General features: G+C 36.7%; 1 protein-coding gene across 2 annotated transcripts in view; it reads left to right on the forward strand.

Moving 5' to 3' along the window:
• Nucleotides 1–27,447, forward strand: part of AKT3 (AKT serine/threonine kinase 3) — a 154,091-nt gene that overhangs the window by 12,703 nt on the left and 113,941 nt on the right. For both annotated transcript variants that reach the window (XM_074579978.1, XM_074579977.1), the window contains exon 2: nt 204–358. In XM_074579978.1, the coding sequence (XP_074436079.1) occupies nt 313–358 (46 nt within the window). In that variant the 5' untranslated portion in view covers nt 204–312. The remainder of the gene's footprint in view (nt 1–203; nt 359–27,447) is intronic.

Below are 27,447 nucleotides of genomic sequence, written 5' to 3' on the forward strand. Positions count from 1 at the left end.
CTGCATCTTTTAAGTATTACAGTGTTCATGGAAAATGTGCTGTAAGACTAAAAACATGATTCTGTTACATGGTTAATTAGAAAAAAAGCAGATTTTTAATGTGAGCTCAGTTAGTGGAAGACATCAACAAAGACTTTTTTTGTTGGCTGTCAAGTGAGAAAAACAGAAAAGACTTAAATTCTTTCTCTAATATTTCCTTCCAGGCTGACTCATCAGTAGAAATTGGGAAGAGCTGCAGAAGAGAAGCCAAACAGACAAGCTGATAACTCGAAGAAATACTCTTTTGAGTTGGGGGTTCAGAGTGGAGCCATCATGAGCGATGTTACCATTGTGAAGGAAGGCTGGGTTCAGAAGAGGGGTAAGTTCTACCTTTTAATGGAAAGTTCTTCTGGCGTATTGTATGCTGTGTGTAGTGCTATTACATGGTTATGCATATGAGCATTCTTGATTTATCTTCTGGTCTGTAGCAAGCTAATCTGACCATATGGAATTAATGGCCATTAAGGCCTTGGTCTTGTTAATACTTAACCCTCAGCAGTGCCCCTGTTTATAGGGGTAGCTGACAGTGAAGAGGAAGTTGGATTCAGTAATTCCCACTTAACCTTGCTGTTGCAGCTGCTGTCACCCATGTATCAGACTAAGTAGGCTGTTGTGGCAGCTGGAAGAGGTAGTAATAGAGGTGCACAGTAGAAGGTTGCCTAGAAGCTGTTGTGAATGTGATACTTTGTGTGAAACTTCCTAGATGCCAAAATCATTCACTGTGCCTCAGCTTGTATTACGAATGCAAGTACTCCCCATAAAAACAACATAATACTTCCATAAAGCTCAGCATACACCTAATTACTTTGCAGAGCTGGAAGCTGTATGATTAAAGAATATATTCACAATTACAAGCCAGTCTAAAGTATGATTTTCTGTTACATTTGAATTCCTGTAAATTCTTGAGATGTCGCTTTATAACGTGTCACCATGTGATTTACAAATTTGGGAAGGCTGCTATATGTTAAGCTTTGAATGGGAAACCTCTAGAAATATCTGGCATTTGTATCATGTAATGAACTTCAGATGAAATCTTCAGTGCTTCATGCTGGTCTGCTTTGGGTTGTGGTTGTGCACATGATTATTTACAGAAGAATATCATCTCTCCTGCAGAAAGAAGGTGTTCTGGATTATAGGGCGATTTATGCCCTGAGCTTCTGTGATTCTAGCCTAGAAAGGTTTAGGCTGGAATAGCGGGAACAAAATTACCCTTTAATTTACAAAGAAATGCATTGTTTCAACAGCAGTGTGTAAAGACAAAGATCATTATTAGCTTTGTTATTGCAGATTGACATTAAATGTCAAAGAAACCAAGAGAATGAGAGAAAAAATTTGTTATTCTGTTATTATTCCTGCATAAATTGTATTTCAGGATGCATTATGGGTAATTTAGATGAAGATAGGCTAAACTATGTGAAGTGTAAGGCCCGCTTCCTATTTTGGAATATATACTTATAACATCAAATTTTACATGACAGGAACTATTTAAAATTTTAACTTATTTTTCCTTCCCATCTTGTTGTCGTTTACTCAGCTTGGGTATCTGATTTACTTTTTTGATTAATTCATACAAATTTCTTTCAAATGTATTAGAAAATGGTTAGGATGATCCAAATAATTTTCTTTTACATTATGTCAGTTCCTTCATGTAATATTGCTCGTTCTTGTTACACCCTATTATCAACTCTGTGAGCATCAGATATGCATATATTAATCACTGGAGTCCAGAAAAGGACAATGTACAGTGAAACTCAATGTCTTACTGAATATTTGAAATCCTGAAATGTAAAATAGAGGTTTTTCTCCTCATGCTGTTTTACTGTCTATTAATTGAAGAAAAGCCTACTGAGTTGACATTTTGATGTCGGTTTTGTTAGTAATTATTTTCATTTCTAAGATGTTTCATGACATACATTTTTCCTTATTTTAATTAAGTTTGTATGGTATTTTCCCCTTCTTGCTATAGGTAACTGTGTAGGTTTAAGTGGGATTTCTTTTTTTTTTTTTCTTAGGTCTAATATTGTCCTTAATTTTCTGTGTCTAAGTCTGGTTGTTGGTGGATTAAAGCGTTCATTTTGTTTGTTTCTGAAAACAAAAGGAAAAGTGCAGTGGTGTTTTCCAATGCCAAGAATTTGTAAGCATTTAATTCTATGGTTATACATTTCACATAATTACAGTTTCTACCCTGACCTTGCTCTGGAGCAAAAGAATCGAAGTTGTTAAGCACTTTTTTTTTTATTGTTTCCAAGAAAAAGTATCCAATCTTAAGTTAAATTCTGAAAGTTGGAATATGCTCAGTAGACACCTCTTATTTTGGCAGCTAAATGTTCTTTCTCTGTACCAAGAAGCATTGTGGGATTGGGTAAAGCCCCCCTACTTCCGCAAGCTATCACGCTATTACAGTTTTAAAGTGAATTCTCTGATCATCCCCACTTGACGCCCATTGGCTCAGTACACAGGGTGGTTTTGGCAGGTACAAACCAGGTTCCTCTTGGAGGAAGCTAAGCACGGCGTCTCTTCTCCAGGCGGACACCCAGTGAACTCCAGCCCCACTGATCGGTCCTTTGGACAGCCCTGAACCACGTGTGTGGTGCAATGTTCAATCTGAGGCTCCAGACTGAATTTAACTTGAAATAAAACTCATAAACCCTACAAACTTGAAACATAGAGGCCTGGATACTAGCTGCCTCAGTTGACTGATCTGCTTCTATTACGCCCAGTTAGTTGGTCATGTGGTTTTAAAATTGTTCCCTTCAACAGTCAACAAGGTCTGTGATACGTGTAAAGGAACAAAACAATCTCTCTCTGGCATTCACAGCCCCATAAAAGAGTATGAAGATGACCTGAAAGTACTGGGATGAAGAATGGTTTTGAGTAGCAGGCTAATGAGATAGATCATTACAAAGGTGGGTTAAAGTGAACTGAATGTAGGAATGAGAGGGGAGGACTGAAAGTTGAGCTGGGGATCTCTTTCTGAGCTGAGGCTCTGATAGAGAGAGACTGGGGAGGACCGAGTCTGTTAGGGCACAGTGTTACAATTCTTAATGGCTGTGAAATGCACTGAGAAAATGTTTGCTTTATTATCCTTAGTGCTGTATCCATGTCAATAACAGAGAGCTGAGGGCTATACGTTTGTAAGCTTTTAACCCTGATGTTAAGCACTGAAGAGTCGATGTGATGCTACACAGTTGGCTTCAAATGCTCTGTTTTTCTGTGTGTGCTTAAATTATGAACACATTAAAGTATTACTATTTTAAAATCAGCCAGCACTCAAAGTTAAGAAATGCCAAAATTAAGTTTATTTCATTAGGATGATCATACTCAGGCTTTGAGTACTCTTTAGGAGAAGAAGTTTCAGTGTGGTGAGAGTAGATGATACTGAGGAAGAGTAAGCTGGTATATCTGAATGGTCAAACAGGCAGAGATGACAGGTGGGAGGTAAGAACTTTGGACAATAGAAGACCCAAAATGCAAGAGGTAACAAAGCCCGAGAAGCTCAGTGAATTTCAGGTGCGGTCAGGTCCCACCTCACAGGTGAAAGGAAACCCTGAAGCACAGTGTCTGGGCAAGTAATGCAGTCCAGTGAGAACAGATTCAGAGAATGAAATAATTAGTGATGAGGACCTGATACCTATCTACTCTCAGTGCATTTGCTAAGTGAAGTGGGCTGGTTCCTGTCTTCGCCTGTGCCCCTTTGGCAATGGTATTGTTCCTGGAGTACATCTTGTGGTTTTCAGTTTCACCTGAAAGGAACCAGGTTTGTGCACTCCAGGGCAGCTCCATGCAGCAAACAAAAGTGTATTAACTAGGGTGATAGGAAGATTTGTTGCAAAAGTGCTCTCCTTATCTGAGCTAAAGTACTAATGCAGATGTACCCTGTGAGACATCAGAATTTGTACAAGCGGAGAGCCAGCGGAACAGTCTTCTTAGAGCAAAGTCACTGCTCGGGCGAGAGAGGAGTGGGAATGTATTTTGTACAGGTGGTCTTATGGTTGCCCGTGACTTAGTGTCTCAGATGTAGTGATAAGAACCAAGCATCTCACAGCCTTGTGTCCCTGCTCTGCTGCAAAGATATTCTTGTAATTCACTGGCTCACTGTGTTTTGTTTCAGAGAGGATAACGATTTTTCTTTCTTCTTTCTGTTCTCCAGTTCTGTAGCCAGATTAGGAGAGAGATGTGTTGTCTTGCTTTATGAGTTTCTTTTTTAGGTGGCACCAGTGTTTTTCCTTCTAATGCATACAGGTGAAAGGGAAGTGATCTTGACTAAAAATCTGAAACACAATGATCCAAATTTTGCTGCTCATATGCAGAAGTTAAATATATGTACTTGACATTTATGCAGATAGTGTAAGGACTGCAGTAATTGCTGAAATGACTGTTACATTTTGAATTTGCTTATAATCCCAACGTTTTGCAGAGTGTGGTTTTTTAAAATTATTTTAAGAGTTAGTATTTTTAATTTTACTTAACGTGTTTTTACTGTATATACTAAATTAAATTTAATGTTTTATGGGGGGGATATGTTTTTAATTTATCAGTTTGGAAACAGTTGTTTTTTTGAATGAATGAACATGCTTAGTATGATTAGAGCTGTATCATTAGAAAAGTGGGTTTTATGCATATAATTCAGGAGGTATTTTTTTCTTTAAAGCTAAAGTTTCCTGAGTTGCAGAGTTGACCTTGTCTGTGGTCTATAATAGTCACAACAATTAGATTTAAGAATCATTAATAACTATGCTTAATTGCAACCTAATTTCTTTATATATAACCTGTGCACAAGATTTCAATTAGTTTAAACATATGAGAAGTTTTAAGGGTCTTTGTTACCATGTTATTAAAAGATCATTTGGGACAAAGGAAAAATTGACACAGATGCTAACTTTTTAAAGGACCCAGTTTTAAATTTATCATGTCAACTAACTAACTTTTTTTTTTTAATTGAAAGAGTAGGGTGTGTGTTGTTTGGTTTTGTTTTGTTTTTTTTTTTCCTGTTTTTATCTGGGGAGAATATACCTAATGTGTATTGCATAACAAGATGGCTAAACCATTACTTAAAGACGAAGCAAAATCTTGTCAGTTTAAGTCAGTGCTTCTGTTGTCATACTTCAGTTACCACGCCTCTGTTTGGGCTTCTGCATTCAAGTGTGTTACATTATCTAATGTTGTTTGTCATGGCAACCTTTACATACCTTACATGATATGTTTTTACCCAAATTATCTTGAATAGATAATGTGTCTGACTTGCTTATGGGGGTGACTTAAATATAATCTCACAATTTTTGATGTTCTCATTTTATCTCACAACGTTCACCTGAAGTACAGAAGTACCAGTATACCAATTTTATAGAGAGTATAAATTTGCTGTGGCTTAACCATTACAAATTAAGAAGTTTGATGTAATGGATGGTTAAAAACAGATGTCATGAAGCTTTCCTGTAATGAGATTGTCCTGTAAACAGTGTATCACTGAAATACTGTAATACCATTTTTCACTCAATGTTTTTTTTTTTTTAATACAGCCTTTCATAACTTCTTAGTATCCAGAAATGAATTACCTGAAGTAGGGTTAGTATTTCTAAACTCATAGAGTTTATAGAATAAGATGTGTTTGATCTGCTGTGATGAGATTCACTCAGTTGCCAGTCTGTTTTCATTTCTGCAATTCAGGACATGATGCAGGTATCATGGGATTTTAAGAAATAACCGCGTGGAAAATATTTATTGTTGTTATATCTACTATCAAGAAGAATAAATAGTGTAGTGGAATAAATCTGTTGTTCCAAATAGGAATGCAATTGTTGGTTAAAGTACAAATTATTTACAGTCTTAGGGTAACATGTCTTCCCCTCCCCTCCTCTCCCCCCCCCCCTCAATCCAGAAGAAGAACTAAGTAATTTAATTTAATGGACATTGGGTTTTACAGTTGAACTAAGACCAAACAGATGTTAATTTTGGAAATAAACACTGGAGATTGAGTTCATATGGTATGGTTGGTTGGTTTGTTTTTGGTTTGTTGTTGGTTTTTTTTTTTTTTTTTTTCTTTGGGTGGGGGCAGGAATGCCTTGATGGAAGAATTAATCTCAGAAGTTATGGTACTAATTGAGTGTTATTCACAACCTGTCAGAAATCTTGTTTGCAGATTGTCTGAATTATTTGAGTAGTTTAACACACCTCTAATAAAGACAAATTTAAATAGACTATCTTGAACATCTGCTACACAAAGTAGAAGAAATTTAAACTATTTTTTCTAATTGTGTTACTGAATAGTAGTTTAAGGTAAAGTCTTCATTGATGAACAACTTGAAACTAAGTAAGCCTTTCTTATCATAATCTTCCTACTCTAATTCTATCTAATTAATAGAAAATATGAATTACTGTAAAGTTCCAATAAAATACATGAATGTAAAAGAGGCAGCTCCATGAGGACCAAAGAGAGAAAAAACGACAGTGCAAGCTCTCTTATATAAATGTTTATACATCCATATATCTGAACAATTTTTTTTTTTTTTTAATTTCACAAATAGAGATTTCTATATCATGCACTCAGTATAGAAATGGATTTAGGTAAACCTGTAAAGTTACTTGCAGTCAGGGAAACCTCACACTTTTTTTTTTTTTTTTTTTTTTTTTTACTGCCACATACACTCTGAGCAGAGATCTGTGTATTTAGAGGCTGTTTTCCTGCAGCTGCCCCACTGGGAGAGGAGAAGGGCCCTCTGTACCATTCCTCTGTCCCATTCACTTTGTAGTTGAGTACGAAGCTCTTCTTTTTGGAATAATTATAACCTTTTTAACCTTACTTGTCCCTGAAGGAAGGTGAGAACCATGTGAAAATCTGGCAGTAGATGTAACTAGGATGAGTGTGGGGTGTTCTCTTTGCTAAATAACTGTTTATTCCAGGTGCTTTTTATGTAGTAAATAGGTGAGTGTTATTTTTGCAGCTCTCCAGTTTGGATTATTACCAGTTTCTGCAGGTAAAGGCAGTTTGCTATAAGTAACAGAAGCCTGAAACACAAGGTATTTTAAACAGTCCCAAGATTTTTCTCTGCAATATCTTTGCTGATTACCAGTTTAGATAATTGTGCATGGTTGATTAATTTTTGAATTGTTTTTGTTTCAATGTAGCTGTAATACAGCCTGTTCCCAGTTTTTAAATGGTTCTACAGTTGTGATTCTGATTGGTAAAAATGACACTCTTCTAGATGCAGCTGTATTGTAGATGATAGTGGCTAAGATTCTGTGTATGTTATTTAATTAAATATACTAGTTCCTACCACTAATATGTCAGATAGAAGTAATACATTCAAAGGGAGGAAGATGTTATCCTATGTTTGTATTAATAGGGTATTATTATACCTCATGGTATAATAATGGTTTGTTTCCATGGAACGTACCTGGGAGTATCGTGTTTGACCTTGGTGCTGTTGATTTTCAGATTTTTGAAAAGTTGAATAAATTCAATATCTAAACAGAATCCCTGTTTATTATTATCCTTTCAGTGGCTTCTAAGGCATGTTTCTGGTTCTTATCACCTTGGGCTTTGGGCTTTCACGTGTCCTGAGTTTTGTGGTAGAAAAGTGCTTTTACTGTTCCTGACTACAAGAAGTTGCTTGTTATACAGGAAGACACCTAGGCAGTGGGGTTTTTTGAGTATTCTGGACACCCTGGCATTCTTGTATGTCTGTTCCATTTCCTATGTAATGAATGCTGCGTTATTGCTCGTGTTCTGAAGGTTTTCTCCATTGATACCAGTTTGTTACCCATGAGGGCAATGCTTTTAAAAGAAGAAAGGTTAACATTCTCTGTTGCAGGGATGAGGGAAGCAAGATACTAACAACTCATTGTCCTTTTCCTGCTCACAACCCTTCTGGCCTGGCAGTACTGCATGACCAGCAGATACTGAAAGTATGCTGTTGGGGAAGATTTTGAGGAACCATTTCCCAAATATGTGTTTTCTATTTAATAAACTCCTGCTTTTTATTTTTACTTAAAGCTTTAATAGTCACACTGTGGAATACCTTTGGCACTCTGGAATCTGTTGATTAAACCTAAATTCATTGGTGTTTGTGTCACTTCAACATGGAAGGTGGTGTTATTGTAAGGATAACATGCTTGCAATACCAGGGCTTTTGATATCTCATTAAAAAATAGTCTTCTCTCAATATACCTGCATGACAGTCCAGCAAATCTCCCAAGTCATTGTGCTTCCTTTTATTTCAAAAACAATCCATGTACCTGTGCTTCTCACCTCAGCTAGGTCAATCAGCTTATGCCTCTGTGGGACCCACTTCTTTTATACTACCCCTGCTGTAATCGTCAGAAACATTAATCAGGTCAACAGCTGTGACTTGAAACTAGGTCCTGAAGGAGTTCTAGGACTGGACTGAGAAGTCAAAAGTTTTAGGGCATGAATATCAAAGAGGGAATTGAGACCGCAAATTGAGATATCAAAAAATAAGCTTTCAGAAGAGATCAGGCTAGTGATGATTTAGTGAATGAACAGAAGGTGGAGGACGAGGGAAGAAGGTTTTGTAACCACTCAGGTGCTGTCTTCGTTGCCGTATGTTTTCTTGGAGGAACAGTTGGCCCTTCATGAGCGTCTCTACAACCCATTGACAAAATGAAAGGGTTTTTCCCACCAAAACATAGTAAGAAGATGGTGGTGGTGCCTGGGATTTATTCATCCTCCAATTTATTGAGAGCAGTTTGATCCTTCCTAAATTGCAGGCAAAACAGTGTTGCTCAGTTCCAGTAGCACAGACCTTGACTTGTGCTGGGAGGGTTTCCTGGGTCTCAGGGTAGGTCTCCATTAGTACATAATATAGCACGATAGGAGTGAATCTGTCAAGAGGTACTTGGATTTTGGTGTCCACACTATCTATGTATGTTTCCAGAGCTTTGCTTTGGACTCGCTGTCCTGTCTGTTCCTATGAATTGAGAGTCTTTTGGCAGTGGGAATGTATGAGGTGTGGTCACTGTGTAAACCAAAGCTTGTAATAGCTGATAATTGGGAGATCTGCTTCAGATGTATGCCCCTTATCTGTCATGTAGGTTACCTGCAGTCTCATTTTTTCCAGTCCTCTTTAGTACCGTCTCTAATGACGTCCCAGCTAGTCTGTGTTGTTATTGATTACTTCCCTTGCAAATCAGGGCAGTGTTAGCTTACTTTTTATAAATCTAAGTACATTTCTTTGTAATCATGTTATCGCAATTGACATCTTGTTTACTGTAAATTCTGAATTTGCTTTCTTACAGAGTGCTTTCTTAAAACTGATAGGAAGATAGGAAATTAATGTCAGATAGCCAGCACGCTGATAAGAAAACACATTCCCTTTTTCAAGATATGTTCTGAAGTTCACTTTCAAAATGTTGTCTGTCTTGCCTTTGGGGACAGTCTTCCTAAAAATATTTATTACAATATGGTAGCATATTAACTGTGTAAAATTAGAAAGTTCCCAGTTTCATTAGTTGTTACCATTTTTACATTAAAATTTCAAACTGCATAATCCTCAGTTATTCACATTTGAACAGCTGAAATATAAAAATTTTACTGGGGATAGCTTCCTGCTGGTCTTTTATCAACATTGTCATGCTAAGAAAGTTACTAAAACCAGAATAGTCTTCACGGATGGCTGCTAACTATGCCTGGATAATGAGAACCACACCATCTAAGAGAGATCTGATTGCTACTTTATGCAAGTGCTGTGCTCTTGGTTGCAATAAGCTCATGGACAACTATGTTTGTAATGAAGAAAGATGTGTAAGATGGTAAAAATTATGTAAAGAATTGGTCCATCAGTATCTTAAATTTGGCACTCATTATCGTGGGTTTTAACCTGAGTTTGTCCAAGTCAGTTTCCCTCAGATGAAATGGAAATAGTATTGCTACTTCACCTCAGAGGCCTACCTCCTGAATGTGAGTTTGTTCATCCTTGTGAAACTTCTGAGTGCCTTACATTTCAATATTCATGCTTTTAAAAATGTAATTGTTTATATAGGAAGTAGAATGAGTCTAACAGTAGTTGAAGTTCAGCCTGATGGAGAAACAGTGGATTTTTTGGGTTTTGTTTATCCTCCTGATGCGTTGCAGAGGAAGAGGTGAAATCTGTTACAGCATACAAAGGGAGGAGTTGTTAATAAAATGCAAAAAAATAGCTGTCCTTTATCAATTCTTAAGATTAGGTTTTTTGCTAGATGTCCTCGAGAGAGACTGGAGGAGACCCCTGAACAGCGATTACTGGGAGTAATCAGTAGGAACATGACAACATCTCTACCTGTACTTACACTCTTTTGACCCAATGATATATAATGGCAATGATATATAATATACCTAAAAGTGGTATAATTTTTACACATGTGAAAATATTTGCAAAATAGTGTGCTTTAATACAGCACTGATTGCTTTGCTTTAAAGCTAGTATTCATTCACTTTGTTTTGAACCGTGCTGGCTTTTATAACATCATGACAGTTTATGTATGCTGACTAATACATTGGGAACTTTTCTGAACAAGTTTATTCTTATCTTGAGAAACAGCAGCAACTACTGTATTTTAATTAGGAGCTTGTGAACTTGCCCTCAATAGATGCAGTTTCATGTTTACTTGAAACTTGTGTTAAGTGGAAGCTGTTGCTGAAATGGGGGAAGTGTCATGTCCTCTTCTTGCTCAGTTGTGTTGGCACTTGCGCTCATAATGGTGACATGGTGAATCATACCAGGAAATTTATCTGGCTGAAAATGAATCTATTTTTATTTTTCTAGCTGACTTTCAGATGGATCATTTCCCTGACCTGACTCACCGTGTAGCTGCACAAACAGTAGTGCTGGCACACAAGGGAAAGCGCGAGCGGTAGGACACCTCCTTCCCAGTGGCAGCCCCCACCTTTGCAAGAGTAAATCGGTTACAGAACTGCACCTAAAACTTAGGTTATCACTATGACCAGACTGCAGCACAACCCGTTTGTATTTCAAGATGGTTTTCTTTGAAGTTCATGTTTAGAAAAGGGCCATTGATTGACTCTCTCTACTAGCTGTAAACGTGATGGAATTCAAAATTGCCACCAGGAGGTTAGCTAGTTCCTGTTCCTCTGTGTTTATAGTTTTTAAACAAACAGTAATTTTGAACAGAATACTGACTTGGCTAATGTCTGAAACATTAAGTGGTTCCTTAATCCAAATGATACAGTAGCTTTGTAATCCTCTTGGTTTTAGAGTTTGAAAGCTGTTTAAAAAAAGTATTTTAACCAAAAATATACCCAAAGCTTATGATAGACAGATAGTCTTCTGAGGCTAGTTACTTGTTGGCTTCTGGCTATTTCTCTAAAATTGTACTAATGGTTCTCAGGGTTCAGAATATACTGTGTTGATGGACAATCAGTGAAACTTCAGATAATGCTAATTTTTAAGCCTCTTGAGATTTCTGTAGAGTTTCTGCAGTAGATTTTCCATAGAGTTTCTGCTACATTTGATAGAATTCCTGTAAAAGTAGACTTTGGCTGAAATTCATTCTTTGCAAGCTGACTTCTGGGTTTGTTTGGTTATATACCAAAATGTGGAGGTGGATCAAGATCTTTATGATTTCAACTTGCACAATGAATATTTGAAATGAATTTTTGTCATAGATGTTTGTATTTGGGATCCCTTTGGATGATTTTCAATCACAGCCAAGATCTTACCCATTTAATTTACACCATGTGCATAGGATTTTATGTGGAACTGTTATTGGCACAGAGAGGCTTATGTAGAGCTGATGATCCAAACATTCTTGCTCCAAAGGAGACTGGGAATTGCTGTTATGTGCAGCAGTGTGGGAGGCCATGCTGATACTAGACCAAATAGATAAATTTCATGGTGAATGAAGTGTCACATTCTCCAGGCACATACAAACACCTTGTAGTTTCCCATTTCCCTCAACCATACTGCTAGCTCTCTTCTCTAATAAAAATAAAAAAACACCACAACCCCCCACATAACAAACAAACAAACAAAAAACCCAAAACCACAAACCAAACAAAAAACCCCTGAATAAACCTAGCTTTTTTTAAAGATCCTTTGTAACACTTTGTGTTTCCCTGCACCCTCTGCAAGAAGATAGTTTAGCTATTATTTAGTCTACAAAGAAAGAGTTAGGGAAACAATTACAGTGATAGTGCATTATTTATGGTATATAATAGCTGTGTAATACATACTTATGTAGAAGTCTAAGTGAGTCTAAGTGAGCCTCCCAAGTATCAGTATAGTCATTAACAGATAATGCCACAACTGTTGAGTGTATTGGTAGTGAAGGTTTAAATAGCCTGCTGTATAGATAAGTAATAATGATTATTACCTTTGATAATAAAAGCTTGACCCACTCAAACAAGGTCACGTTCTAAAAAATTCTAATATTAATAGGTATTTTGAGTGTTTTTGATGAACGTACTCCAATAATTCAATTTATTCTTACATAAGAACATAAAATCTGGATTAGTTTTGGTTTCTTGTAATGAATGTTCCTGTAATAGAGGTAACAAGTTGCTCCTCCAGAGCTGGGTAAAATAAGGGGGAGAAAAAAGCTCTTTTTATTGACAAGCAACGTGAGTGCAAAAGCGTCACTGTCTGGTTGTCCATAGTGTGTCTGACCTTTCCTTACAAAAGGAAAATATCTCTGTAATAAAGTGAGCTTTGCTGGATAAAAAGTCACAGGTCTTCATATTCAGTGAAATAATTGTCACCGGTAAATTGCCTCACAATAGGCATTTGTATTTTTGTAGTGAATACAGTCCTGCATTAGAGCTTTAGCATATTAATAGCCTGTCCTTTCTTGCAATCCACTTTATTCCTTAAAAGCCATCCGTGGTTGGTAGACTGTTAACGTCAGTGTATTTGTAGCTGTAGTGGAGAGGAAAGTTTTATACTGATGAGATGCACAGTTTATAAAAAGGGTGGCTTACTACAATCTCTGTCTTTTGCCGATGGACATATTTAAAAATGTTCCAAATATCTTGTACTCTTTGGAGTTCCTTGAAAATCTGTTTGTATTCCTTCCCTTAGAGTGTGCATATTTTATTTTTTAATACACAAAGCAAGAAATGAACCCATTCATTAACATTTTAATCTTTCCTCAGAATAGATAAATATTAACAATTGCTCTCTACCAAGAAATTCGATGCATCGTGATTTAACCAGTGCTTGAAGAACACATTATTAAATGCTATTTAGAACAAACTGTATAGGAAAAGAATGGTGTTTAAAAATACACCATCTTAAATACAAACGGTTTAGTGTACATAAAGCCTTACAGAGGCTTAAAATCAGAAAAATAGGGCTGAACAAGGCATGTAAAGATGTCAGTTTCCTTAAGTCCTCATTGTGAGAAAAGAAGTGGATCTTTTTTTTTCAAAACTAACTGCACTGATGTGCCTTTTTAACTATGGAATGATGTGAGCTGCTGTGGAGCCTGGGATACAGACGAGGTACCGAGAGCGGTGAAGATCAGGAGAACTTTCTCAGAGTCTGTTGTAAAGATAGTCTCTGAGGAAATAGCCTTTTATGCTCATGCTGTGTGGAAGAGCGCTTTCATTTCTGAAAGAGAAACATGCAGTGATAGTTTCAGCTTCTGCTGTAGTTGGAGATTCTATACCTGATTTGAAATGATAAAAATGGAAGAATTAGAATGCTTTACAGATATTTTCCTTATGGTTCATAGTGTAACTGCTATTCCTGGGGTAAAAGTTGTCAGTAGTTTTGCTACACCTTTCCCTTGGCCACAGTTGTTTTCTGGTCTTGTTTGAAAGAGTCACTGGTAAATGCTATTTTTGCATGGTTCTAAGCAGCTGGTGGCCTGTTGAAGGTAGAGAGTGATTGATAAAATGGGAAGGATACAGAGAATGGAGACATTTAAAAGATGGGTTGGACGGTCTGGGAACGTGACCAACTTTGGTATAGAAATGAAGTAACTGTCACTAGATAGAGTAACATCAAAGAAGAAAAAATAGAGAAAATTTAATGTGAGGATAGGGTTTCAGAAAAATCTATTACTGAAAGCTCACATTGGAGAGACTGGTAATTTTTAATTTCTTAAGAAATCATAAGAAGTTTCTGTAACAGAGAAAAATTCCATGGTAATTGCAGTAACTTCTGAGATGCTGCAACATGTCCTTGTCCTTCAGTGATTAGAAGATGAAGTTAAATGGAAAGCATTATCTTTTTTCTTGTTTGTTTTGTTTACAATGCTATTATGTAATTATAAGAAAAAAAATCTAAACAAATATAATTAATTTGTGGAAACTCCCAGCTCAAATACTACACTGGAAAGTAAAGGAATACAAGAACGGAATAAATTTATGTATCATGGTAGTAAGGTGCCTGTAATTTGGGGATTTCATTAAGGAGACAGCATTACAAATTAGCAAGGCAACAGTTTCATTTACCAATTAAATAAGATATGGTCATAAAAATCCATGTTTTAAAGAGCAGGGTGTGAAACTTCAACTCAGATATTTCTTTCCATCTCAACATATGGATGTGAAAGCTGGAAATCTAACAAAGGTACAGACATCTAAATGCCTTTGAAAGCAAATGCCTTAGAAAAATACTATGTATTAAATGGAATGAATTTATAACAGATGCCAAGATTCATTAGACAGCTCAAAAACCCCTTGGCTCTAAAGTTATCCAGAAAAGAAGATGGAATTATCATCTGGAACATATGTTAAGAATGAAGCCAGAGCATCTGTCATGGAAAGCATGCCACTGGGCAGCTGGAGGAACACGCAAAAAGCACCAACTGAAAGAACCTCTCCATTTAACAATGCCTAAGGTAAAAAAAAATGGTGTGACATTGCACTGGATGTGCAAGGAGTGGCTCAGAGTAGGGAAAAACTGCACAGGGCTTTTTGGCTTTTCCATTTTTTTCCAGTGTGTGTAAATTGAAGGTTTTGGGTTGTTTTCTGTTAAGATTGCAGATAGTAAGGGATGATTAAAAATTGAAGGTCAGAATTAAAAAGTACAGATTAAGTACAGTACTTAATTGTTATGCAGTCTTATTTATTTTAGAATTTGTGTGTAAGTTCTTTAGCCATGAAAAGCGAAGGAAGGTTGTGTAATTAAATAAATCTTCAGATGCATTCCCACTGATTGTCTTAATCTGTAATAGAGCATTCAGGGTTACTTGGATAAAATTCCAGAATTTTATTCAAGTAACCTACAGGTAATGACTGTAGTATAGATTTTCTTTTCTCTGAGAACCCTTGCTCTTTTCTTTTTCTACTTTTTGTCACTTTGCAGGAGTTCTGGAGTTTCTGAACTAGCAGCTTTCTGCACTATACTGTCTTTTAACTTGCCCTAGTATTAGCCTAATGTTACAGAGGCTTGTACTAGAAACACCTTAGCAGAATTAAAATTTCGTAAAGTACTTGTAGTTGAAATGTAAGCTTTCAAATCTCTCAATCTGTCTCTTGATCTTGTGTTATGCAAAACATTTTTTTTAAAAATATAACAATCTGAATGAAGTTTGTCCAAAGTAAGTATTCAGTAATCAGTAATTCAGTCTTAAATCTGGTAAACAGCATTGTTTTGTTTTCTTTTTTCCTCTTATGATTTTCCTGGGGGAAAAAAAAAAAGTCTTCACTCAGTAACATGGAGGCACTCCAAGCAAGTGCGTGTGTGTGATGTGGCTTTTTTAAAAAAAATTGCGTTGCTTTGGTTTTTTCCCCTCGTTGAATCATCTCATTGACACCCAACCTAACATGTGGGAATGAATGCTTCCTGTGAGAAGTTTGAACAACTCGTTCATCTTCTAGATGCATTTTATGGGTCTAAGTAGTGAACCAAGACTGTTAGTTCCACTTAGCAGGGTAACAAGTTTAGGCAAAGTGAATGCTTTTCTGTTTCTTCCACTTACAGTATCATGAGGGTTACAGCGATTATTTCTTATTGCCTCATAAAGGTGAGAAGAGCTTGCAAATGCAATTCAGCTGCACTTAAAGGCTCAACAATTCAGGAAACATAATTTGTTTTTACTTTTCTTTTAAAATATTTGCAGATATTGTTGTCCCCTTTACACATTTCGTGTTGGTGGAACTCAGTTTAGATGCCTTCCTCCCATGCGTTGGAGGTAGGGGATCTAGCTGTTTTCTGTCCTTCAGAGCCTTCTTAAACAGATTCTGCTTCTGATTTATTGTGTAATGAGATCCAGTTAGGACTGTATGTAAAGCATTGCATAACAAATTTTTATCAGAGGTTTTCCATTCTGCCAAATTCAGAGCAGCCTTTGGTTATGTTACATGGAAAAATAAACCCAGTGCACCCCTGAATATCTTCTCTCCTTTTGTTTCTATGACCATGTGCCCTTTTGTTTGCTTGGCAACTGAAATTAAGTTTGTAATAAAGTACTTTCAGTAGTACTAAAGGCAGGCTTCAAAGTTATGTCTCTGGAAATAAAAGTAGTGAAAAGACATTGTGTGGTATACTATTTCAAGTTATGTGTTGAGTAGTGTTTTGAAATACAGTTGTCCTGGGCTCACTGCTAAAGATTTCTGCTGAACAGTACATAACAATAAAAAGTATTCAAGAGCTAAAAATACAGGATTACTACATGCTTTGACCTGTGGTCAGTGAGTTGGCAGGAGTAGCCTTGTATTGTTTGTTCAAGGTTTGTTTGAAGAGAACAATTATAGGATGATCATTAAAAATATTGAGATACTATTTTTCAGGAACAGAGGATTAAAAACACACCTCGGAGAAAGAGGCTTTTAAAGTATTCAGTTGGATTGCATTAAACAAAGTAGGAACAAAAAGAAAACATTGCATAAATTTTCATTTGAAATATACTGAATTCTAGTTATTGAGGAAGTAGTTGTTTATGGAAATAGTGTATTTTTCTATGCATTTTCCTTGCCACGTTTTGAAACAATATACTACAAACTGTAATTTAACAGAATCTTAATCTCTTAGAGATAGGGGGTCTCCAGTCGGATGAAGGGAGACCCTCAGCGGATTTTTCCCAAAGATTGAAGGAAGAATTCACCACTCCCCTCCTTTCGATGCAGAGTCAAAATCTAACTAGACATACAGGGCCGGGTTGATGCTCTTGAATGAGTGATTCTCTGGTATAGAATTCTGTTTTACACAGATGAGAGAGCATGTGGGTTCCCAGAGTACAGCTCTGCTGAGTTTATGCCAGACTTTTGACTAAATTAGTTCTGTAATAAAATTGGAATGTTTCAGTCTTTGTTTTTCTGCTGTGTAGGGTCAGCATGCCTGCATTATTTTGTCCTTGTCCCTGACTCAACTTTATTCCTTCCATTGTAGCTGGTTTGAGATGTTTTGGGAATTGCCTGTGAAGGAAGACTGGCATTTCCTTCCACTTTCCCTTTGGGTGTACTGCTGAATGTAGTCACTCCCTCCTCCCAGGAACAGTTACCTGTAGTTAAGGTTAACATGAATAACAGTGTAAGGCAGCAACAAGCAAATGGGAGAGAGCTGACTTCTTCCCAAGCTAGGGAACTAGAGCACTGGATTGGAATATGAGAGGACATGTATGGATAAAGTCACCATTTTATTTTAATGCAGTTTAGGATTCTAGTTAAAGTTCAAAGTTCAGCTGCTGCCCACAGTTATTTCTGTTGCCAGCCTGAAGGTGATGTGACTCGGACCCTCTCAATGAGTCCATGTGGTCTAGTTAAAGATCCAGGTGGAATGAGAAGTGCTCCATATTTTCCCCATTAAACTGAGTGTGGAATAACAAGTATAACTCATATCCTGTTAAAAACAAAATAGAAATTCCCCTCCAAATCCACTTTTCTTAAAATCTAAGTAATCTTTAATTTTATAATGTTTGAAGGTGATCCATGATTGTTGTCAAGGTTGTGTTTATGATGATGAGAGTGCTTCGTGTGTATAAAAAACTGTTCATTGAACAAATGGACAGTTGCGCTTTAGTTGCAGTGTGGATATGTGAGTCTTAATAAGAAAATGGAAAAGTATATCACCTCCTCATTAACCTCACTAAGGTAGGTGAACTACTACAGCTGTCCTTATGTTGCAAATTATGTACCAAAATAACTAGTTAACTTCAAAAATATTGGCCTGTGTTCCCAACAAGGCTGCCAATTTAGATTATGTATTGATACCTTTTTATTGGCCTTAAAAATGTAGTGCTGGAAGAGATTTTGAGTGTTAGTTGTCTATCCCCCATTTTGATGCTGAGTCAAAACCAAAAGACATCCTTGCACAATGTTTGTCTAGGGTGTTCTTGAAAGCTCTATCAACCTTCTGACACGAAGTTGTTCTGCAACTTAACAAACTTTATTTGGACCAACTTTCTAACAATATGTAATCTAAATTTCCCTGCTGATCAGTTTTTGTACTGCCATCTGTAGATGTGAAGCACAATTAATCGCTGTCCTCCTTATGAGACTCGCATATTTTAAGATTATTATATTCTGCCTTCCTCTTATTCCCTACCATATTCTCTGTTCTAGGCTAAGTCCAGCCAGTTATTTTAACTGTACTTCAAACTTGGAATTTTCTTACAAACAAACAAAGAAAAAACTTTATACTCTTGTTGTTCTCTCAGGACTTTTCCCAATTTTGATTTTTTTTTCTTAATTTGCTAGCATGCAAAATTGGTAAATGGTGATATTTCAGAGCTTTTATCTTTGCCTAATAGAGAGGAATAAATTCATGTTTTCTTTTTTTTCCCTTGATTTACATACAAATTTTTTCTTAATGTGTAGCATAATGATATTTGTCTCTTCTGTAACATCATTGCATTGTTTGTTCTTCGCAGAATTTTTCAGACAAGCAAATTTCTAAATCTGGATTACTTTTCTAAAGAACTCTTGCTGTATGGGTGTCTCCATATGTGACTGATTTGTAACCTTTTGGGATATTTGTCTTGCTCTTTATTGTTCTGTATGTGATTTGCTAAAAACTTCCTTAATCCAAAGTTGTTTTTTCTAATTTTTTTGAGATGTACTTAACTGTTGTGTGGTGATTTTATTTTTGGTTGATGATAAAGATAGCTTCTTTCATTATACCCAAATAAATGATCTCTTCAGTGTGTCTGTGACATTCAACTCACTGACCAATAAAAACACAATACAAAGAAATAAGAAGTGGGGAATTATTCTTCCTTCCATCACTTAAAATGTTGGGGGGGGAGGAAATCTGAGGCAAGGTTAGTTAGGTTGGCTTTTAATGAGTGGTGACATCAGAGTGATCCAGAATGTTTTGTTTATTCTAGGAAGCTAGATGAATAACACTCAAATATTTTTTTTAATCTGTTGATTTCCATCAACTGTGGTAGCGTTATTATAATCTTATCTTTTATTAACACATCCTATTATATTTTCATTTTGCGACTGTCTTTTCTTGCTAAGGATTTTTTGTTTGTTGGTTTAAATGTATTATAAAGAGAGTTGGAAATAGTGTTTAACTATTTGTGGGTTTTTTAATCTTTTGTTTCTGTTTGGGACATTTTAGTAATCTTTAGTCTTTTCTAAAGAAAGCGGTGACCTTTTTAAATCAAAATAGCATATTTTTGTGATGTTTTCCTCTCTGGAAGAAAAATAAATCAGTTTCTGTTTGCTTATATAAAGCATACTGATTTCACCTGAGGAGAATAAAAATGTAGTGATATTCTGAATTGTGTTTGTGTGGGTTCCCCCCCGCCCCAGGTTGTTTGCAAAAAAACGCTCTGTGCTGTGATGCTGTGGTGGGCTTGGGAGTGAAGAGCCTGTCTGGTGCTGTGGTCTCCTTGGCTGTTCCGTTTGTACCAGCAGCGTGTAAACGTGGTTATACAGGAAACAAGTTTCTGAAGTGTTTTCCCTCCTTCCCTTTCTCTTGCCTCTAACAAAATAGAGTAGGGAGCACGCCGTATGTCCGTGTTCCTAATTGTGAGTGTGATACAAGTTTCCTGCACGCATGCTGAATGTTTAGCAGATCCGCCTCCCTTTTTTGGGAAATTTGCAGGCAGTCTTCTCACCAACATCTCTCTGTCAGACACCTCATGTGCTCAAGCAAGGTAATCCTTAGGAGAGCAGTCACATGTGACTGTTTGCTGGAGAACAGTAGTTCACCTTGCTCCATTTAGCAGTCGGCAACGGACTGTAGTACCTGAGGCCACTAAGAGGAGATAATCTTCTTACAACCCAGAGCGAATCCCTCAGTGAAGGAGAATTCCTCCAGGTTCTGCCCTAGTAAATGGTGGGGGTTTCATGCAATGGGTAGGCGCTTCTCCAACAAGACAGCTATATTAGCAGGAATTTGCTAATATGCTAAATAAAACCTTATCATGGAGATTTTAATTTTTTTTTTTTTAAGAAACATTTTTTTCCCATAAAGCAGTTATTTTTCCCATTAAGTTCACAGCTTCAGCTTTTGGGTATTTACAGAAATGTCTGGGATTCCAGTCCCCAGCAGGGAGGGCCTGTTCCACTAACGGTTCTTTTCCTTTTCAAACCTTCTAGCCGGTGGCAAGAGAAGCTCCAAAACCTGCAGACAGGCCAGTCGGGTTTACCTTGCTGATCATGGCTGCCCTAATACATGGGTACCTAGGACTGTGTAGCCAACAGTAAGCACTCTTTCTGACAGATGTTTGTTCTGATTTCCCTTCTCGCTCCCCCCACTCCCAGCCCCCTGCTTTCCCTGGTCTCCATCATCTAGGACTTGCGACATGATACTCACTTGCTTTTGAGGGCTTGGATTATTTTGGAGGTAGGGAGTGCTGTGTAGCGCTTGCTAGCTGGAGATACGAAGTTTGGTATACTTTTCCTGGGAATTTACTGTACATTTCCATGTAGAATTAAATTCACTTAAATTCAGTGCACTCTGTCCTCTTCTGATACGGTTTTTATTGTAGCATGGCATTTCACACTCCTTTTGTAGTTTTAGACTCGCATTCCCTACTTATTAAGCAAATTGGGTGTTTTAATGTGGTACTAGAAGTGCTCATTAAAGCTGTTTTTCCAACAGCTGATAATTATTTCTTTTTTATTTTTTTTTAAATTTCCTTTTTTTAAATTTGAGAAAGCTAGCCAGCAGAGATTTTTATTTCATTTGTTCTGTATAAAATAGTCAATTCCTTTTCTATTCTTTGTTCTTACAGCTCTTAAATGTTTAGAAATCTGCTTTCAATTGCTGCAAGTAGCCTAAAAAAGTTTGTCTGTTTTATTCTTACCTGTGGATGTGGTTAGATGCTTTGTTTGTGGTGCCAGACACAATAAGGACTCCATAATCAGCTGAAGTATGTTTATCCAAATGGGTCAAATGTTTTGGGAGTATGAATCAGCTTTCTGAAACATACTCCTGAATTTTGAAGTACCTCCTCCAAGAAGCATGAAACAAGGGAACAGAAGAAATGGGGCTGCAAACTTTGGTCATACTGTATTTTTAAATTTTCATAAACTTACTTCAAAATCAAATTGTTTTTATTGGATATGAGTGTCCAGTGACCCAGTTGGCATTGTTTTCAGCAATCTAGATGATGATATAGAGACTTGTTTTTAATGAGTGGTTTGACTGTCCGTTGCGTTACTAACTTTTCTGGATGAAAAAAACCTGAGTATTACTTGAATAGTTTTTTCTTGCAGTTTAACGTTGTAGATTTTTCTCTGTGGTATCTGGGTGCATTGATACATAAAGCATCACTGAAGTAGTGCAAGATGGTGATACCGGAGCAATTTTGAATCCTGGCCTAATTCACTTTAACTTTGCAGTAGCAAATTTTGCCTTTTCTACTTTTAGAACTCATTTTGATAGGTACAATTTCTTCAGAAAACATACCTCTGGGAAGAGCTGCATTTTGTCATTCCCTTCTATAAAGTAATGTTTGCTTAATGGAATATGAGGGATGTGTTTGTGAATTAGTACACTTGCACAAATTACAAATTGGAAAGTAAATTATATTTTCAAATATTCACTGGTTTTATCATATCCCAAAGATCCTTTGTGGTTTGGTACAGATGTTTGCACTATGACTATGTCCCTTGTACAGAGAAATATTTTCATAGTTATGCCGTAGTACCTTGGCCCATTGCTTTATTGCCATTAGATTTGGAAGACTTATCTGAAACCTGACAGAAGTGTGGTAATAGACACAGGTAGGAGGTGATGCTTACAATTCCATCCATCTATGTCTGGGGTGGGGAGGAAGGGCCTGAATAAAGATCTGTGAGTAAAATCATTTTAGTTCATGTCAAAAATGCAAATTGTAACTTGCACTGCATTAAGGGAGTGTAAGGGAAACTGATTATAACTATTAAATATTTAATATATCTGTAATAATAAAAATTTGCTAGTGAATACATTTAAGAAGTTCATTATCAAGCTTCAGACATCGAAATGACACCAGACAGGAATTATGTTTAAATACCCTGAGAGCTCCTGTAGAAATTTGTAGTATTGTTATATATGAAACTGTGAGCATATCTTAATGTTTTACATGTATAGCGAAACATTGCGTAGATAAAAATATGAAAGCCTGTAGCAGTTAAATCAAACTCTGTAATGTTACTATATCATGTAATTGAATACTTATGTTCTGCAGGAGGTTTTGCCTGTATGGGTCTTTGATGTCTGTGCTGAGTCCTGTTGAGATGAATTTGAATCACTGCCAGTGCATTGCTCTGGTCTGTTACAGCCTTACTTCTCACAGTGGTAATTTATCCTTAAAATTACAGATTCCAAGCTAATATGGCAGTGCATTTTAAATATACATACTTTAAGATTGGTTTTAGGGTGAAACATAATAATAGAAGACTGAACAAAGGTCTCGACCTCACAAATGAGCGTAGACTCTGCCTTCAGATTGGTACTGGCTTCCTTGGGGCTTTTTTCGGATGCCTTCTGCCCACCTGTGGCTGGTGCACCTCATGAATAGAGTTGCTGTGTAGATCCCTGCACCTCTGTGGAGTTTTGCTTGAACTCTGCCTAGGTGACCTGTGCTGGTGGCTGATCAGAAAACTTTAAAATCAGGTCTTTCTATTGTTTTTACCAAGCTTCTGCTGTTACTCTACCTGAATTAGTAAAATCTTTGTTCAGTAATGCATTTTGTGTTCTTTCTCTCCCTTTCTCCCCTCTCTCTAGTCACCAGGATGTTGAGACATCAATACCAGAATTTTACATCCCCAAGGGTAGGGCGCTCTGTTTTTCTGAAGATACTGCTCTCCTGCTGGATGTATTAACTTTTGCAGAACTTGTGATGTTTAGACCTTGGAACGTCTCTAAATATTGTGGTGCCTAAATAAAGGATTTAGGATCCGCCTTCAAACAAATTAGAACTATGCTTATGTAGCGTACTCACAAAATTACAAAGTAATGTGAATATTTATATGCATAATTTCTTTAATGTTAAAAATGGAAAAGTATTTTTAAGTGCTTTTCACGTAGTTACAAACTCATGGAATACAGACAAAACCACAAAATATTCTTAAAAATGTGAAGATGATGTTTTACTGCCTACCTATATGTGCAAAGGAATCTCACAGTACATTGGTGGTCTGTTTTCCAGAAATAGTGTTACTCTAATTCAACCTACCTCGAGAGCTGGTGATAAAAATCTTGATGTGAAACACACTTTCACAGCAGAAGAGTGCAGGTGCAAAAGAGAAAAGCAAGCATTTTTTCAAGTGGCATCGATTGTTTTCTCTGCAATATGTAGGAACACCAGAATATTTTTAGATGAAAAAGATTAAAAAATTATCCATTACGTTTGTGATAGCTTATATGTTTGGGTTAGTTATTTATCGTTTGCAATATCCATAATGCTATCTTAAGCATCCTAATTAGGTTTCAGCTTTTCAGAGGAGGCTGGAAGGCTCTCGTGCAGTTGTGGTGCTGTGGCGGGGTGTGCGCAGCACAGCTGCTTTCTGATGTCAGTCGCTATTTCAATGCGACGAAAGTGGGAGAGGAAGAGCATTATAAAGACAGTTTTTAAGAAAAAAGTGTCGTCAGTAAGCAAATTATTTTTGTCTGTGTTGTTTTGATTAGGATATGAAATAACAAGTAAAGTCTGATTGCTACAAAAGAAATTACATCTGGAGAGTTTAACTGGGCCAGTTTCAGAAACTTTTTGGTGAAACATGTCATTTTTGCCCCTGCGCTCGGAAGAAATCTGCGTTGTCTTTAGCAAAACTCCTGGTAATACCCATATTCACCTGGCCTTCGAGCAGAGTGGAATCCTCTCTTATCAGTGCTCTGTATTTGTTAGGAGTTGCAGTGCTGTGTTCAGAGACACTGGGAGAATGGTGGCTTCCCATTGGAAAAGGGCAATAGCCACATGGATCAGTGCAAAAGGTGCTCAGTACGTGTTGCGTCCCTGGGTTGTTTCTTCCCTTTGTAGGGATCTTTTTGCTAATGCCGATAATGGCATGGTATCTTGTGGCGGGGTTTCCTCGGGTCTTCTTGGATTTTATAGATTAGGGTTGAAAGAGACATGGATAACTTCTGCTGATCTTCACGCTCAAGGATCTTGGTTGCCAGAGTGAGGTGAAAAACGTTTCTTGAAAATGTTTCTTATGGTGGACTGGCATTTTCCTTTCAGATACATCCACACTGGCACATGGGTCTTGTGGGAGGGCAAGAAAGGTGAATTCATTGGCATTTGTAGTGAAGGAATTCAGGTTTGGTTTGTTTTTTTTTTTAAATCAGAGAACATGTGAAGACTTTGGAAAGGTTGCATATAATATAAAAATGTATTTTTTTCTATTAAGATACAGAATATTTTTAACATGTATTCATTAGAAATATTAAAGTGGTTAATTAAAATTATTAATATCAAAAATATCACTGTCCACTAAAAAGATGGACAGTGTTTACTAATGGTTGTCTGAAGATCACTGATGCAAAAGTATAAGGATCATGGCTTGAGAATATGAAACAAAATTTGTGTTACTGTCTAAAAGACGTGGCTTGCATACCATCTTTGGTTTGCATGTTCATACACTTAACAGCAGTCCGAATCACAACTGATTTTTTTGGGGGGTTTTGTTGCACCTCTTTGTGTGGCTGACCTCAAAAAAAGGGAACTAGGTGATGATGGTAAACATTAAAATTTGCTTTTTAAAAATATATAGATATTCCTAGCATACAAAATTTCAGTTTAACAATAAGTTTGTTAGAAGGAGATATATATATATATAAATATAATTTTTTTTTTTAACATAACACAGCTATTTGTCTGCTATCTTCAAAGCATCAAAGCACTTTAAGGCCATAAAACATGCCTGTGTAAGGATTTCTTTGAAGGTAGGTATGATTTCTATCAGAGTGAGGTGTCATCTGCTTTTTTAGAACATTCCAAAGGAGACGTGAATCAACACCTGTCCACTGAGGACAGGGAAGCAACCTTCCTGTCTTTATACCTGTTCTGAAGTGTATGGAGACTGGTTATTAGAAAAATATTGTGAACTCAGTGTTATATTTCAAATGGGAACATGCATATGTGTGATTTTCAACGCAGCCTCTTTTTTAGATTGGAAAGACTTTTTTTTCTAAGCACAACACACAGGATGAACACTTTTAAAAATTAGTAGTCTGCTTATGCTGAAGCACTGCCTGCAGATGGTCCTGTTTGGCTTTTGGTGTTGAGGACAGTTACGCGCAAATCTTCTGTCTTCTGCTGCTGGGTGGAACGGGTTGGGGTTGCAGTGGATGGGGCTCGGCTCCCTGCGCACTTGTGCCCCCACCATCAGCTGTGGCTGGGTTAAAGCTTGTTCCTGCGTTTGTGCCTGTGTTTGGCCTCTCCCGTGCAGGGTCTTCTGTTATCCGATAATGTATCTTCTACCAGGGATTTTCCTCCTGCCCAGCCGGTTACACATCTCTCCCTCCCTTTGACATGGGTGTCTGCTTTCACAAATTTTATGGGAATGTATGAGAGATGCCTGCTCTTTGTCATACTTAGATTATATCAGCTGCTGGTTTTAAAAAGTCTAGGGGAAAGAAATAGAGTTATTTAAGCACCTAATTTCCTTGATCTCTGTTGTTGGCTGGGCTTCCTGGCAAAACTGTGTTTCCTGTAATTCACCTCATTCGGCTCTTTTGCTCATCCATTGCGCCGACTTATGAAAGATGTAATTCTGCTGCAGAAGCTGTCTCAAAGAGAAATTGGAGCATATGTTGGCTGAACTGTAGTTTCCCTGAGACAACACAGCAACATTTCTAAATTTACTGTTTTCTAGATGTCTTCTGGAGAAACATAAAACTTGCATTTTGATTCAGTTTCAAGGCAGAAGACATGTAGGAAAGCTACTTGGAATTATAATATAGGATTGAATGAGTTATAGGGTGTGTGATAGTAATGGTTTGCTGGTTTTGGAGAGCTTGTCTAGACAGTTGTTTTTTTTTTTTTCATTTTTTCGTATTTTATTTGTAGTACAGCTGTACTCATGAATTTTCACTCATGAATTTTTCTTTTTATGTTGTAAATATTTTAAATATTTATTTCAAACGCAATTTTGCAGTCTCATATTGTCCCTGTATGTTTGACGTTATAGAAATTATATTTGAATATGATGATGTTTTACTGTAATCGGCCCATTATGTTTTGTATACCCAACTATACAGTAGCAGATTTAATTAGAAATACTGCATAGTGACATCTTGTTCCTTTAGTAAGAACATAGACACTTCTAGAGAAAAATAGAGGAAGACAGAATTAAAGTTCATCATCCACGTCAATAATTTATGTTTCCAGAAATTCCAGCATACAGAAAACCTCATGGAAAGTTAGAATGAAATAAGCATAAAGGTATACAAAGGCAGTGGAATGAATGCTTTCAAATAACTGTAGCTGTTGGATTAAAGTATTTGAAAATATGTAGACCCAAATGAGCTTTCAAATTATTTTTCGTTTTGGGAGACACTTTTTTTATTCTTTCTTTCATTCTTTCTCATTTTTAATTCAGTTATGATACCATTGCACATGGGTTTGGTAAATGTGTTTACATGTTTTTTTTCCCTCCATAATTTAAAAAGACTAAGTTTATCTTAAGATTTGGCTTAACTTTGATAGCTTAGGTTTATAACACTTTTAGACAATTGCAGGAATAACATAGCTATCTTCAGACCTGTTAAAAAATGTATTCCATTTTAGTGTTTCCATATGTATGCTCATGCATGTATGTGCATGGTTAAATTTTCATTCTCGTAATAAAGGTTAGTTTTGACAGTGGATGAAGTGATGGGAACTTTCCTCTGAGCTCGGAGGAGAAAATAATCACGTATTGAATTACTTGTTTTACTTTTTATCGTGACATGTTGCATCATGCTACCTTAAGAAAAAGTTGGTCAAAACATTATTGTTTCACTCTTTTTCATTGAAAGTCTTGATTGTTCGTTGAACCTTTAGTTGTTAATTCTGTGCAAAGTTAATAGCTTTATAGAGTCGTTCCTCAAGAAACTCCCAAATGTGGGGCTTCAACTGTGA

Source organism: Larus michahellis, chromosome 3 (assembly GCF_964199755.1).
Source record: "Larus michahellis chromosome 3, bLarMic1.1, whole genome shotgun sequence".
In the NCBI taxonomy this organism is placed as follows: Eukaryota; Metazoa; Chordata; class Aves; order Charadriiformes; family Laridae; genus Larus; species Larus michahellis.